This window comes from Triticum urartu, chromosome 4A (genome assembly GCF_056163025.1).
Source record: "Triticum urartu cultivar PI428250 chromosome 4A, HENAU_Tu73, whole genome shotgun sequence".
NCBI classification, from domain to species: domain Eukaryota; kingdom Viridiplantae; phylum Streptophyta; class Magnoliopsida; order Poales; family Poaceae; genus Triticum; species Triticum urartu.
The window spans coordinates 318420645-318432352 of NC_141876.1; the positions used below are offsets into that span (position 1 = coordinate 318420645).

At 38.5% G+C, this 11708-nt stretch overlaps 1 protein-coding gene across 8 annotated transcripts; it reads right to left on the bottom strand.

Moving 5' to 3' along the window:
- Nucleotides 1-6140: 6140 nt before the first annotated feature.
- On the bottom strand, nucleotides 6141-9910 carry LOC147975706 (uncharacterized). 8 transcript variants are annotated; one of them, XR_015601028.1, is made up of 5 exons: nucleotides 9615-9910; nucleotides 9345-9419; nucleotides 8720-8847; nucleotides 8222-8286; nucleotides 6141-6405 (listed from the first exon to the last, which is right to left on the bottom strand). XR_015601028.1 is itself a non-coding variant. In XM_087518321.1 (5 exons), the coding sequence occupies exons 3-5, from the start codon at nucleotides 8955-8957 to the stop codon at nucleotides 6477-6479; spliced, it is 351 nt and encodes a 116-aa protein (XP_087374447.1). In that variant the 5' UTR covers nucleotides 8958-9160; nucleotides 9345-9419; nucleotides 9615-9910; the 3' UTR covers nucleotides 6141-6476. The 8 variants fall into 8 exon arrangements, 5 of the variants coding, with proteins under 5 accessions (XP_087374447.1, XP_087374445.1, XP_087374444.1 ...); XR_015601027.1 differs by having other exon boundaries at nucleotides 8720-8854; XM_087518321.1 differs by having other exon boundaries at nucleotides 6141-6524; nucleotides 8720-9160.
- Nucleotides 9911-11708: the final 1798 nt, after the last annotated feature.

Consider the following 11708-nt stretch of genomic DNA (forward strand, 5'->3'; position numbering starts at 1 on the left):
TTCAATCCTAGGCCTTATCCTAGTAATCCCTCTAATAATTATGGTAATTCCTACAACAATTCTTATGGAAATTATAATAAGATGCCCTCTGATTTTGATTATAATATTAAAGAATTTATTACTTTGCAAAATAATTTTAATGCTATGATTGAAGAAAAATTGCTTAAGATTGATGATTTGGCTAGGAACGTTGATAGAATTGCTCTTGATGTTGATTCTTTGAAACTTAGATCTATTCCACCTAAGCATGATATCAATGAGTCTCTCAAAGCCATGAGAATTTCCATTGACGAGTGCAAAGAAAGAACCGCTAGGATGCGTGCTAAGAAAGATGCCTTTATAAAAGTGTGTTCTTCTAGTTGCTATGAAAATAATGATGAAGATATAAAAGTTATTGATGCGTCCCTATTAAATATTTGTTTTGCAATATGAATCTTGATAATGATGGGACTGAATATGATCCACCTTTACCTAGAAGGCATTTCAAGAATTCTGAAACTTTTGATCTTGATGCTAAATTTGATAAAAGTGGGATTGAAGAAATTAAAACCCTAGATGTTGCTAAACCCACTATTATGGATTTCAAGGAATTTAACTATGAAAATTGCTCTTTGATTGATTGTATTTCCTTGTTGCAATCCGTGCTAAATTCTCCTCATGCTTATAGTCAAAATAAAGCGTTTACTAAACATATCGTTGATGCCTTGATGCAATCTTATGAAGAAAAACTTGAATTGGAAGTTTCTATCCCTAGAAAACTTTATGATGAGTGGGAACCAACTATTAAAATTAAAATTAAAGATCATGAATGCTATTCTTTATGTGATTTGGGTGCTAGTGGTTCCACGATTCCAAAGACTTTGTGTGATTTGTTAGGTTTCTGTGATTTTGATGATTGCTCTCTAAACTTGCACCTTGTGGATTGCACTATTAAGAAACCTATGGGAAGAATTAATGATTTTCTTATTGTTGCAAATAGGAATTATGTGCTCGTAGATTTTATTGTTCTTGACATAGATTGCAATCCTTCATGTCCTATTATTCTTGGTAGACCTTTCCTTAGAACGATTGGTGCAATTATTGATATGAAGGAAGGAAATATTAGATTACAATTTCTGTTAAGGAAAGGCATGGAACACTTTCCTAGAAAGAAAATTAAATTACCGTATGAATCTATTCTGAGAGCCACTTATGGATTGCCTACCAAAGATGGCAATACCTAGATCTATTCTTGCTTGTTATGCCTAGCTAGGGGCGTAAAACGATAGCGCTTGTTGGGTGGCAACCCAATTTTATTTTTATTCCTTGCTTTTTGATCCTGCTTAGTAATAAATAAATTATTTATCCTTTGTTTTGGTTGTGTTTTTTGTGTTTAATTAGTGTTTGTTCCAAGTAGAACCGTTGGGAAGACTTGGGGAAAGTCTTGTTGAACTTGCTGTAAAAAACAGAAACTTTAGCGCTCACAAGAACTGCTGTCATATTTATTTGGGAAGTTCTATTTAGTTAATTATTTTTGCAGATGATTAAAAGATAAATTCCTCACGTCCATCAATTTATTTTAGAATTTTTGGTGTTCCAGATCTTGCGCTAGCTACAGATTACTACAGACTGTTCTGCTTTTGACAGATTCTGTTTTGCGTGTGTTGTTTGCTTATTTTGATGAATCTATGGCTAGTAAAATACTTTATGAACCATAGAGAAGTTGGAATACAGTATGTATAACACCCATATAAATAAATAATGAGTTCATTATAGTACCTTGAAGTGGTCGTTTGTTTTCTTTCGCTAACGGAGCTCACGAGATTTTCTACTTTAAGTTTTGTGTTGTGAAGTTTTCAAGTTTTGGGTAAAGATTTGATGGATTATGGAACAAGGAGTGGCAAGAGCCTAAGCTTGGGGATGCCCATGGAACCCCCAAGATAATCTAAGTACACCTAAAAGCCAAATCTTGGGGATGCCCCGGAAGGCATCCCCTCTTTTGTCTACTTCTATCGGTAACTTTACTTGGAGCTATATTTTTATTTACCACATGATATGTGTTTTACTTGGAGCGTCTTGTATGATTTGATTCTTTGCTTATTAGTTTATCACAATCATCCTTGCTGTACACATCTTTTTAGAGAGCCATACATGAGTTGGAATTTTTTAGAATACTCTATGTGCTTCGCTTATATCTTTTGAGTTATATAATTTTGCTCTAGTGCTTCACTTATATCTTTTAGAGCACGGTGGTGGATTTGTTTTATAGAGACTATTGATCTCTCATGCTTCACTTAGATTATTTTGAGAGTCTTAATAGCATGGTAATTTTCTTAAAATCCTAATATGCTTGGTATGCAAGATTAATAATAAAACTTTCTTATGAGTGTGTTGAATACTATGATAAGTTTGATACTTGATAATTGTTTTGAGATATGGAGATGGTGATATTAAAGTCATGTTAGTTGAGTTGTTGTGAATTTGAGAAATACTTGTGTTGAAGCTTGTGATTCCCGTAGCATGCACGTATGGTGAACCGTTATGTGATGAAGTCGGAGCATGATTTATTTATTGATTGTCTTCCTTATGAGGGGCGGTCGGGGACGAGCGATGGTCTTTTCCTACCAATCTATCCCCCTAGGAGCATTCACGTAATACTTTGCTTTGATAACTTGTAGATTTTTGCAATAAGTATATGAGTTCTTTATGACTAATGTTGAGTCCATGGATTATACGCACTCTCACCCTTCCACCCTTGCTAGCCTCTCTAATACCGCGTACCTTTCACCGGTATCATACACCCACCATATACCTTCCTCAAAATAGCCACCATACCTACCTATTATGGCATTTCCATAGCCATTCTGAGATATATTGCCATGCAACTTTCCACCGTTCCGTTCATGACACACTCCATCATTGTCATATTGCTTAGCATGATCATGTACTTGACATAGTATTTGTGGCAAAGCTACCGTTCATAATTCTTTCATACTTGTCACTCATGAATCATTGCATATCCCGGTACACCGCCGGAGGCATTCATATAGAGTCATATCTTGTTCTAAGTATCGAGTTGTAATTGTTGAGTTGTAAGAAAAATAAAAGTGTAAAGATCATCATTATTAGAGCATTGTCCCAGTGAGGAAAGGATGATGGAGACTATGACTCTCCCACAAGTCGGGATGAGACTCCGGACGAAAAATAAAAAAAAAGAGAAAAGAGGCCACACAAAAATAAAGAGAAAAGGCCCAAAGAAAAAAATGAGAGAAAAGAGAGAAGGGACAATGTTACTATTCTTTTACCACACTTGTGCTTCAAAGTAGCACCATGATCTTCATAGTAGAGAGTCTCTCATGTTATCACTTTCATATACTAGTGGGAATTTTTCATTATATAACTTTGCTTGTATATTCCAATGATGGGCTTCCTCAAAAGTGCCCTAGGTCTTCATGAGCAAGCAGGTTGGATGCACACCCACTTAGTTTCTTTTTGAGCTTTCATATACTTATAGATCTAGTGCATCTGTTGCATGGCAATCCCTACTCACTCACATTGATATCTATTGATGGGCATCTTCATAGCCCGTAGATATGCCTAGTTGATGTGAGACTATCTTTCCCTTTTTGTGTTCTCCACAACCACCCTTCTATTCCACTTATAGTGATATATCCATGGCTCACGCTCATGTATTGCGTGAAGATTGAAAAAGTTTTGAGAATGTAAAAAGTATGAAACAATTGCTTGGCTTGTTATCGGGTTTGTGCATGATTTAAATATTTTGTGTGGTAAAGATAGAGCATAGCCAGACTATATGATTTTGTAGGGATAACTTTCTTCAGCCATGTTATTTTGAGAAGACATAACTGCTTTGTTAGTATGCTTGAAGTATTATTATTTTCTATGTCAATATAAACTTTTGTCTTGAATCTTTCATATCTGAATATTCATACCACAATTAAGAAGAATTACATTAAAATTATGCCAAGTAGCACTTCGCATCAAAAGTTTTGTTCTTATCATTTACCTACTCGAGGACGAGCAGGAATTAAGCTTGGGGATGCTTGATACGTCTCCAATGTATCTATAATTTTTGATTGCTCCATGCTATATTATCTACTGTTTTGGACATTATTGGGCTTTATTATCCACTTTTATATTATTTTTGGGACTAACCTATTAACCGGAGGCCCATCCCAGAATTGCTGTTTTTTTGCCTGTTTTAGGGTTTCGAAGAAACGGAATATCAAACGGAGTCCAAACGGAATGAATCCTTCGGGAACGTGATTTTCTCACCGAGTACAACTCAGGAGACTTGGACCCTACGTCAAGCCAACTAACAAGAGGCCATGAGGTAGGGGGCGCGCCTGCCCCCCTAGGCGTGCCCTCCACTCTCGTCGGCCCCATGTTGCTCCACTAACGTACTTCTTCCTCCTATATATACCCACATACCCTCAAACGATCAGATACAGAGCCAAAACCCTAATTCGACCGCCGTAACTTTCTGTATCCATGAGATCCCATCTTGGGGCCTGTTCCGGAGCTCCGTCGGAGGGGGCATCGATCACGGAGGGCTTCTACATCAACACCATAGCCTCTCCGATGAAGTGTGAGTAGTTTACTTCAGACCTACGGGTCCATAGTTAGTAGCTACATGGCTTCTTCTCTCTTTTTGGATCTCAATACAATGTTCTCCCTCTCTCTTGTGGAGATCTATTCGATGTAATCTTGTTTTTGCGGTGTGTTTGTTGAGACCGATGAATTGTGGGTTTATGATCAAGTCTATCTATGAATAATATTTGAATCTTCTCTGAATTATTTTATGTATGATTGGTTATCTTTGCATGTCTCTTCGAATTATCAGTTTGGTTTGGCCTACTAGATTGATCTTTCTTGCAATGGGAGAAGTGCTTAGCTTTGGGTTCAATCTTGCGGTGTCCTTTCCCGCTAACAGTAAGGGCAGCAAGGCACGTATTGTATTGTTGCCATCAAGGATAACAAGATGGGGTTTTCTTCATATTGCATGAGTCTATCCCTCTACATCATGACATCTTGCTTAAGGCGTTACTCTGTTTTTAACTTAATACTCTAGATGCATGTTAGATAGCGGTCGATGAGTGGAGTAATAGTAGTAGATGCAGGCAGGAGTCGGTCTACTTGTCTCGGACGTGATGCCTATATACATGATCATTCCTAGATATTCTCATAACTGTGCTCAATTCTGTTAATTGCTCAACAGTAATTTGTTCACCCACCGTAGAATACTTATGCTCTCGAGAGAAGCCACTAGTGAAATCTATGACCCCCGGGTCTATCTTTATCATATTAATCTCCTACTACTTAGTTATTTAGTTTGCTATTTACTTTGCCTTTATTTTACTTTACATCTTTATCATAAAAATACCAAAAATATTATCTTTATCATATCTATCAAATCTCACTCTCATAAGTCGCCCTATAAGGATTGACAACCCCTATGTGCGTTGGTTGCGAGGATTTATTTGTTTTGTGTAGGTACGAGGGACTCGCGCGTAGCCTCCTACTGAATTGATACCTTGGTTCTCAAAAATTGAGGGAAATACTTTGGATATCCGCCAGGCCGTCCGTGGCATTAGACCAACTTAGGCCAAAAGTCTAAGCTTGGGGGAGTACGTATTTCCCACCGACATTACATTTATGTTCACACACTCATTGCTAGATGTCGGTGCTCATACTTTTGAATTGTAATATCCATACTAGTTTATTTTCTCTTCTTATGCTTTCTTCTTGTGTGTTTAATAAACATTAAGAAAAACAAAAAAATTAGTTGTAGTTTTTAGCTAGTTTTAATTTCCATGCTTGTAATAGTAATTAAAAAGAGAACCCAAAAAGATTTCATGTTCTTCTTTTGCTTGTTGGGAGCTTTCCCGTGTAAATAGTTCTATTTCTTTTCTTTTCTTTGGGGATCGACAGGAGAAGACCATGATTAAATTGTTGAAGTGGCTCTTATATGCATTATTGTTGATTTGACAAAAAAGCCCATATTTTTTTGTCTTCTCCTGCTTATTGAATGCTTGCAGATTCCAGCTTAGTCCAATGCACGTGCACTATTATTATTATCCACATCGTTCGGTCATGCAAGTGAAAGGCAACTAGCAAAAGGGCCCGTGCGTTGCACCGGGAGAACGAAATCACATGCCCCTAACCCAATAAGAATCAATCTTAGGAATAGTCATGTAATAAGAGTCAATCGGTACAATCATGGCGTTTTAAACATAGTGGTACACTTAATTCAGAAGCCGCAACAACTACCAAGAAGGTAGCCAGCTCGTATGAGGTTTTCCACTGTGTTGCAGGTACCAAATTGTCTAAAAGGTTGCCACATCACCACCGATGCCAAATGAAAAAGTTATTACACCGGCTTCACATCATATGGCACCGCCCAGTCTGAAAGAAGGAACCCATGTTTTGGTAAAACGCTATATAAAATCATCACTAGAGCATCTTGAGCGAGTTCTTCATCCACCGAAAATTCCCTTTGTTCTCCAAATCAATTCTTTCTGTGGCTGAAACCACCACCCCATCATATTTTTATGTTTAGTTTAGCACACATAGTTTAGTAGTACAACATAGAGAAAAGCACAAATGTATTTAGAACTGAAAGTGAATGTAAGAAGCATGACCATATTGTTGGAGATTATTAATCCAAGTCCTATAGAAAATAGAAGTGTTGAAGCAGTCTGTACACAAAGTTGCAAACCCATCCGGATGAAGTAGTCTATAAGTAGTTACGGATTGTAAGGAGCTGACGTTAAAACTGAAACCAGAGCACACACACAATTTCTCTCTCAAAAGAAAAAAAATCATTATTATAGCCGACTACATGAATTTATATAAACAGAAGTGAAAAGAAAATCAAGTTATAGATGAATAAATTACAACTACAGATTTATAAAGTACAGCTACAGATTTAACAGTACCTGCACTGCGTTAAGGTCAAATTGATTCAATTGATACTAACATTCAACATTTCTTATGAAAATGTCTAATGCTTATAGCCCGAAAGCTGAAAAAATTCTTTGCATATTGTTTTATTTTTCTGGAGCTTATACATGTATGGGTGGGTGCCTCAGTTCGGGCTTTAACTAAGTAAACATCTTAATGTTGAAACTTTTGGTGAAATCGTATCACAAAGAGGAATACTTATGCAAATTTCATCAGTGTAAAGTGCTTTATTGCTGGCCTTTCCGCTATGATTGCAAGAATCAATTTGCCACCAAAAAGAAACCCCCAGAGACATATGTATTTAGACGATGCTAATGTGCATTGTACAATGGTAGAATAAAAATCATCTCAAAATTAGCTTCAACAATACATTAATTAGGTTTCTTATAGGTGCACTTACCTACTCACGTCCATGTTCACAGTAGTGGAAAAAAGTAATATAGTTTCTACTGAAACAAACTACTATGCTTCCTGTACTAACCTTGGGCATTGCTCGAATGTTTTAGAGTCTGCTTGTGTCATTCTTAGTTGCAAAATGCAACCAAAAGTGTAGTTTTTAGAAGCAACAGGCGTAACTTGCAACAAAATAACTATTTGTGTAGTAAATGGCCTAGTTCACTAATTAGGTAGAAACTGTTCAGGCAGGTTGTCCTTGAAGTTCTCCATGTCGTGAGCATAACTTCATTGGCTGAAAAAACTGATGATACACTTAAAATTAACAACCAACACTATGCTAGTATAAAAAAAAGTAAGTCTATTTGTTTCACACCAATGTTTCTTCCAACGAAGGATCACCCCCATTGCTAGACCAAACCGAGGCTCTTTCCCTTTGCTATACAGAATAACAAAAAGGGCTGTACGCCCCGCTTTGTAAATAAAGCAACACACCACACAATCTTGCAAGGATGCTATACAGAATAAAGCACTACCTTATGAACAATTTCAGAGGACAACACTGACCAACAAATATAGAAGTTAAAATTTTCAAGTTGTGATCTCTGGCGCTCCCCGGCTTGGTTGTGATGGTCGTGGAGCACAGCCAGATCCTAGTCCTCCTGTGGACGCTGACGCACAGATCCGACCATAGGCGAAAGAGGCCATCGACCAAGAGAAACAAATCGATAGTGGCCTAGACCATGCAAGCCCAGCGTCTTGGATCCCAGGAGCCATGGCCTTAGTGGCGACATGGAGATCATGGTCGATGCCCGGCAGAGGAACACAGCTAGCAAAGAAGGATAAATAGGAACATATTTCTCACCTTGGAGGTGTTGCTGCTGCTGCACTGAATTGTTTGAACCTTGCTTTCTGTACCTCCTTGGAAACCTGAAATATGCAGATGTTAGAAAGCTTATAATTTGTATATGATGATTTTAAGAGAAGGGGAAAAGAGTATCAAGAATAGATTCACACTTTTGGCTGTTAGCCATTATAGGCTTGAATATATCTATTTCTGTATGTGCAAACTATCATAAATCAATAATAGTATTATCGTTTAGCTATTGCATGGAACAATTTCTCTGAACATTCTTGCTTCAAAGTTGTCAGAAGTTCAAGACATGACAAATACATGTACTAAAAGTTCTCACAAATAACCAAAAATGAAAAGGCATATCAAGACAGGAAGATGTTTGTTTGACCAAATAGTTACCACTCTCTGAACCATATTGCGAAAACTTAGCAGGAACATGGTCGTGAACTCATCCCCAGTGATCTCTCTTTAAACCAAAACACCCTGACATATGGTCCTCCCACTCACCTTCCTGCCACTGAAGAAAACAATCTAGATGCAGAACGTCGCAAGAGGTGGGGAATAGCAGGGGCTTGCGATGGAACCACTCCAAATCGGCCTTGTACACCTTGAACGTGGAGCATCCATGATTGCTCCTGTAAACTAAGTACGGCGGTGAGATGAGAAGAGGGAGATACACTGGAGACCTGGGCAGCTCTCTTTTAGCAAACATGGTAAATAAAGGCACGAGCCTGTGTATTTCCATTGCCAGTCTGCTCCACGCCTCCACATTGGTCAGCTCTTGTACTCTATATGGACTACTACCATATTTCTGAAACTTTTTTTGCGGGTATATTTCTAAAACTTAAGAGTGCACAGATTAGGCCCTTCACGGCTCCCACTTAAACTGAACATCTTTACATCATGAAGCATCATTCTTCAACAATAAGAAGTTCCAATTGGATCAAACTAACAACACATAAATAAAAATCACATAATTACTAAATATCATAAATCCAGACCAGATTGTCAAGCAATAGTACAATAGGAAAAGTACATGCTGCGAATTACAATAGCAAGGGAGCATGCTACTTCCAGGATATTCATGATCTGATTATACAAAATCTAGTACTAATGTTGTAGGATGGGTTACCTCTCAGATGGAGGACTCGTGGATGGCGTTCAAATCCTACTTTCCTTTTTCTGAAAAAATAGTATCTTCTGTGACCTAGAGAGAAGGGATACTAACAAATAGTCAGTTCAATTTGCAAGAATTTAGAACATACAAATCATCTTCTATCTATTGTATACGTAAGTACTAAGCAGCAGCAAAACTTCCATCAGCACACACGCAACACACAGACACACGCACACAGCGGCAGGCAAACGCACACAGGCTAAGCACACAGCAACACGTGGTCACCTCGGGCGTCCGGGCAGAGTACGTCATGGACGAGGAGGTGAGGGTGGACGCGGCTGGAGCTGATCCGACGGCCCGCCGGCTGCCGGCATGTACACCGTTCGTTGGTGTTCCCATGGGTCGAGGCAGCGACTTATAGAGAGAAAACCCTTGCCCGAGAGCGGATCCTGCCGATCTCGTCCGGATTCCGCGACCGTGGAGCAAGGAGGGGCACCGTAGAGCGGAGGGATATGGGGTCGCGGCGGCGAAGGAAACCCTCGCTTTCTCATGCGGGGCAGCAATTCCAACGACCGATGAGTCTGGGCTGCTGCTTATGGAAACGTCAGGCCCAGCCCAATAACATAACAACAGAACGACCGCGAAGCAATAGTATCACCTCGGATGTAGAAAATAATATAGGTGAAAAAAACTGAAAGCGTAAATTCATAGGAAGAAGCGTATTGTGACGGTGAACCCACGGAGTCAATCCGTGCTTTATTATTAGGGAAAGATTATGACGATATATGATAAACTGATTGAGATGGGAGAAGCTGGTACGAACTCGACATCTCTTGTTTTTGTAAATATGATTAGTTCATCGTTTCTGATTCAGCCTATTATGAATAAACATGTCTGCAATGACAATTAGAGATTATAGTTGCTTATGCCATGCTTAATTAGCTAGAAGCTTATAATAGTTTACCTTGCATGCCAACATGCTATTAAAATGGTTGTGATGTGGTATGATAGGGTGGTATCCTCTTTTGAACGATTCGAGTGGCTTGACTTGGCACATGTTCACGCATGTAGTTGAAACAAAATCAACATAGCCTCTACGATATTTATGTTCATGGTGCATTATATCCTACTCATGCTTGCATTCGGTGTTGATTAATTTTAATGCATGTTCATGACTGTTGTCGCTCTCTAGCTGGTCGCTTCCCAATCTTTTTCTAACCTTCATCTATACTAAGCGGGAATACTGCTTGTGCATTCAATCCCATAAACCCCAAAGTTATTCCATATGAGTCCACCATACCTACCTATATACGGTATCTACCTGTTGTTCCAAGTAAATTTGTATGTGGCAAACTCTAAACCTTCAAATAAATATCCTGTTTTGTATGCTCGAATAGCTCATGTATCAACTAGGGCTGTCTGTATCTTCCATGTTAGGCGGGTTATTCTCAAGAGGAGTGGACTCCGCTCCTCACTCACGAGAAAGTGGCTGGTCACCAGGATGCCCAGTCCCATGTTTTATGCAAATAAAATCAAAATAATTGCAAACAAAACTCCCCCTGGGACTCTTGTTAGTTGGAGGCACTCGTTGTTTCGAGCAAGCCATGGATTGATGCTTGTTGGTGGAGGGGGAGTATAAAATTTACCATTCTGTTTGGGAACTGCCTATAATGTATGTAGTATGGAAGATATCACCATCTCTTGGTTGTTATGTTGACAATGAAAGTATACCGCTCAAAATACTATTCATCTCTATTTCAAAACCGAGCTCTGCCACCTCTACAAATCCCTGCTTCCCTCTATGAAGGGCCTATCTATTTACTTTTATGTTGATTCATCATCCTCTTATTAAAAAGCACCAGTTGGAGAGCACCTCTTTCATTTGCATTCATTACTGTTAGTTTACATTGAGTATGACTTGACTGGATCTCTTTTATCATGAATTACAATGTCTAGTCAGTCCTTGATCTTTAAAGGTGCTTTGCATTTATGTTTTGCGGTCTTAGAAAGGGCTAGCGAGATACCATCTTGTTATATCATATTATGATTGTTTTGAGAAAGTGTTGTCACCCGAGATTTATTATTATTGCTCGCTAGTTGATTATGCCATTGATATGAGTAAACATGAGACCTAAGAGTTATTGAAAATATGGTTAGTTCATAATCTTTGCTGAAAACTTGAATGCTGGCTTTACATATTTACGACAACAAGAGCAAACAGAGCTTGTAAAAGTTTTTCATTATCACTTTCAGTTTGTCAACTGAATTGCTTGAGGACAAGCAAAGATTTAAGCTTGGGGGAGTTGATACGTCTCTGTCGTATCTACTTTTCCAAGCACTTTTGCCCTTGTTTTGGAGTCTAACTTGCATGATTTGAAT

Excerpts from the sequence above, each read along its gene's own strand:
- LOC147975706 (XM_087518318.1), bottom strand. The coding sequence starts at position 9,728 with ATGGGAACACCAACGAACGGTGTACATGCCGGCAGCCGGCGGGCCGTC. Across the intron at positions 8,855-9,344 it reads ACGAGTCCTCCATCTGAGAG|TTTACAGGAGCAATCATGGA; the intron begins GTAACCCATCCT and ends CGCCGTACTTAG. Across the intron at positions 8,287-8,719 it reads TTTTCTTCAGTGGCAGGAAG|GTTTCCAAGGAGGTACAGAA; the intron begins GTGAGTGGGAGG and ends TGCATATTTCAG.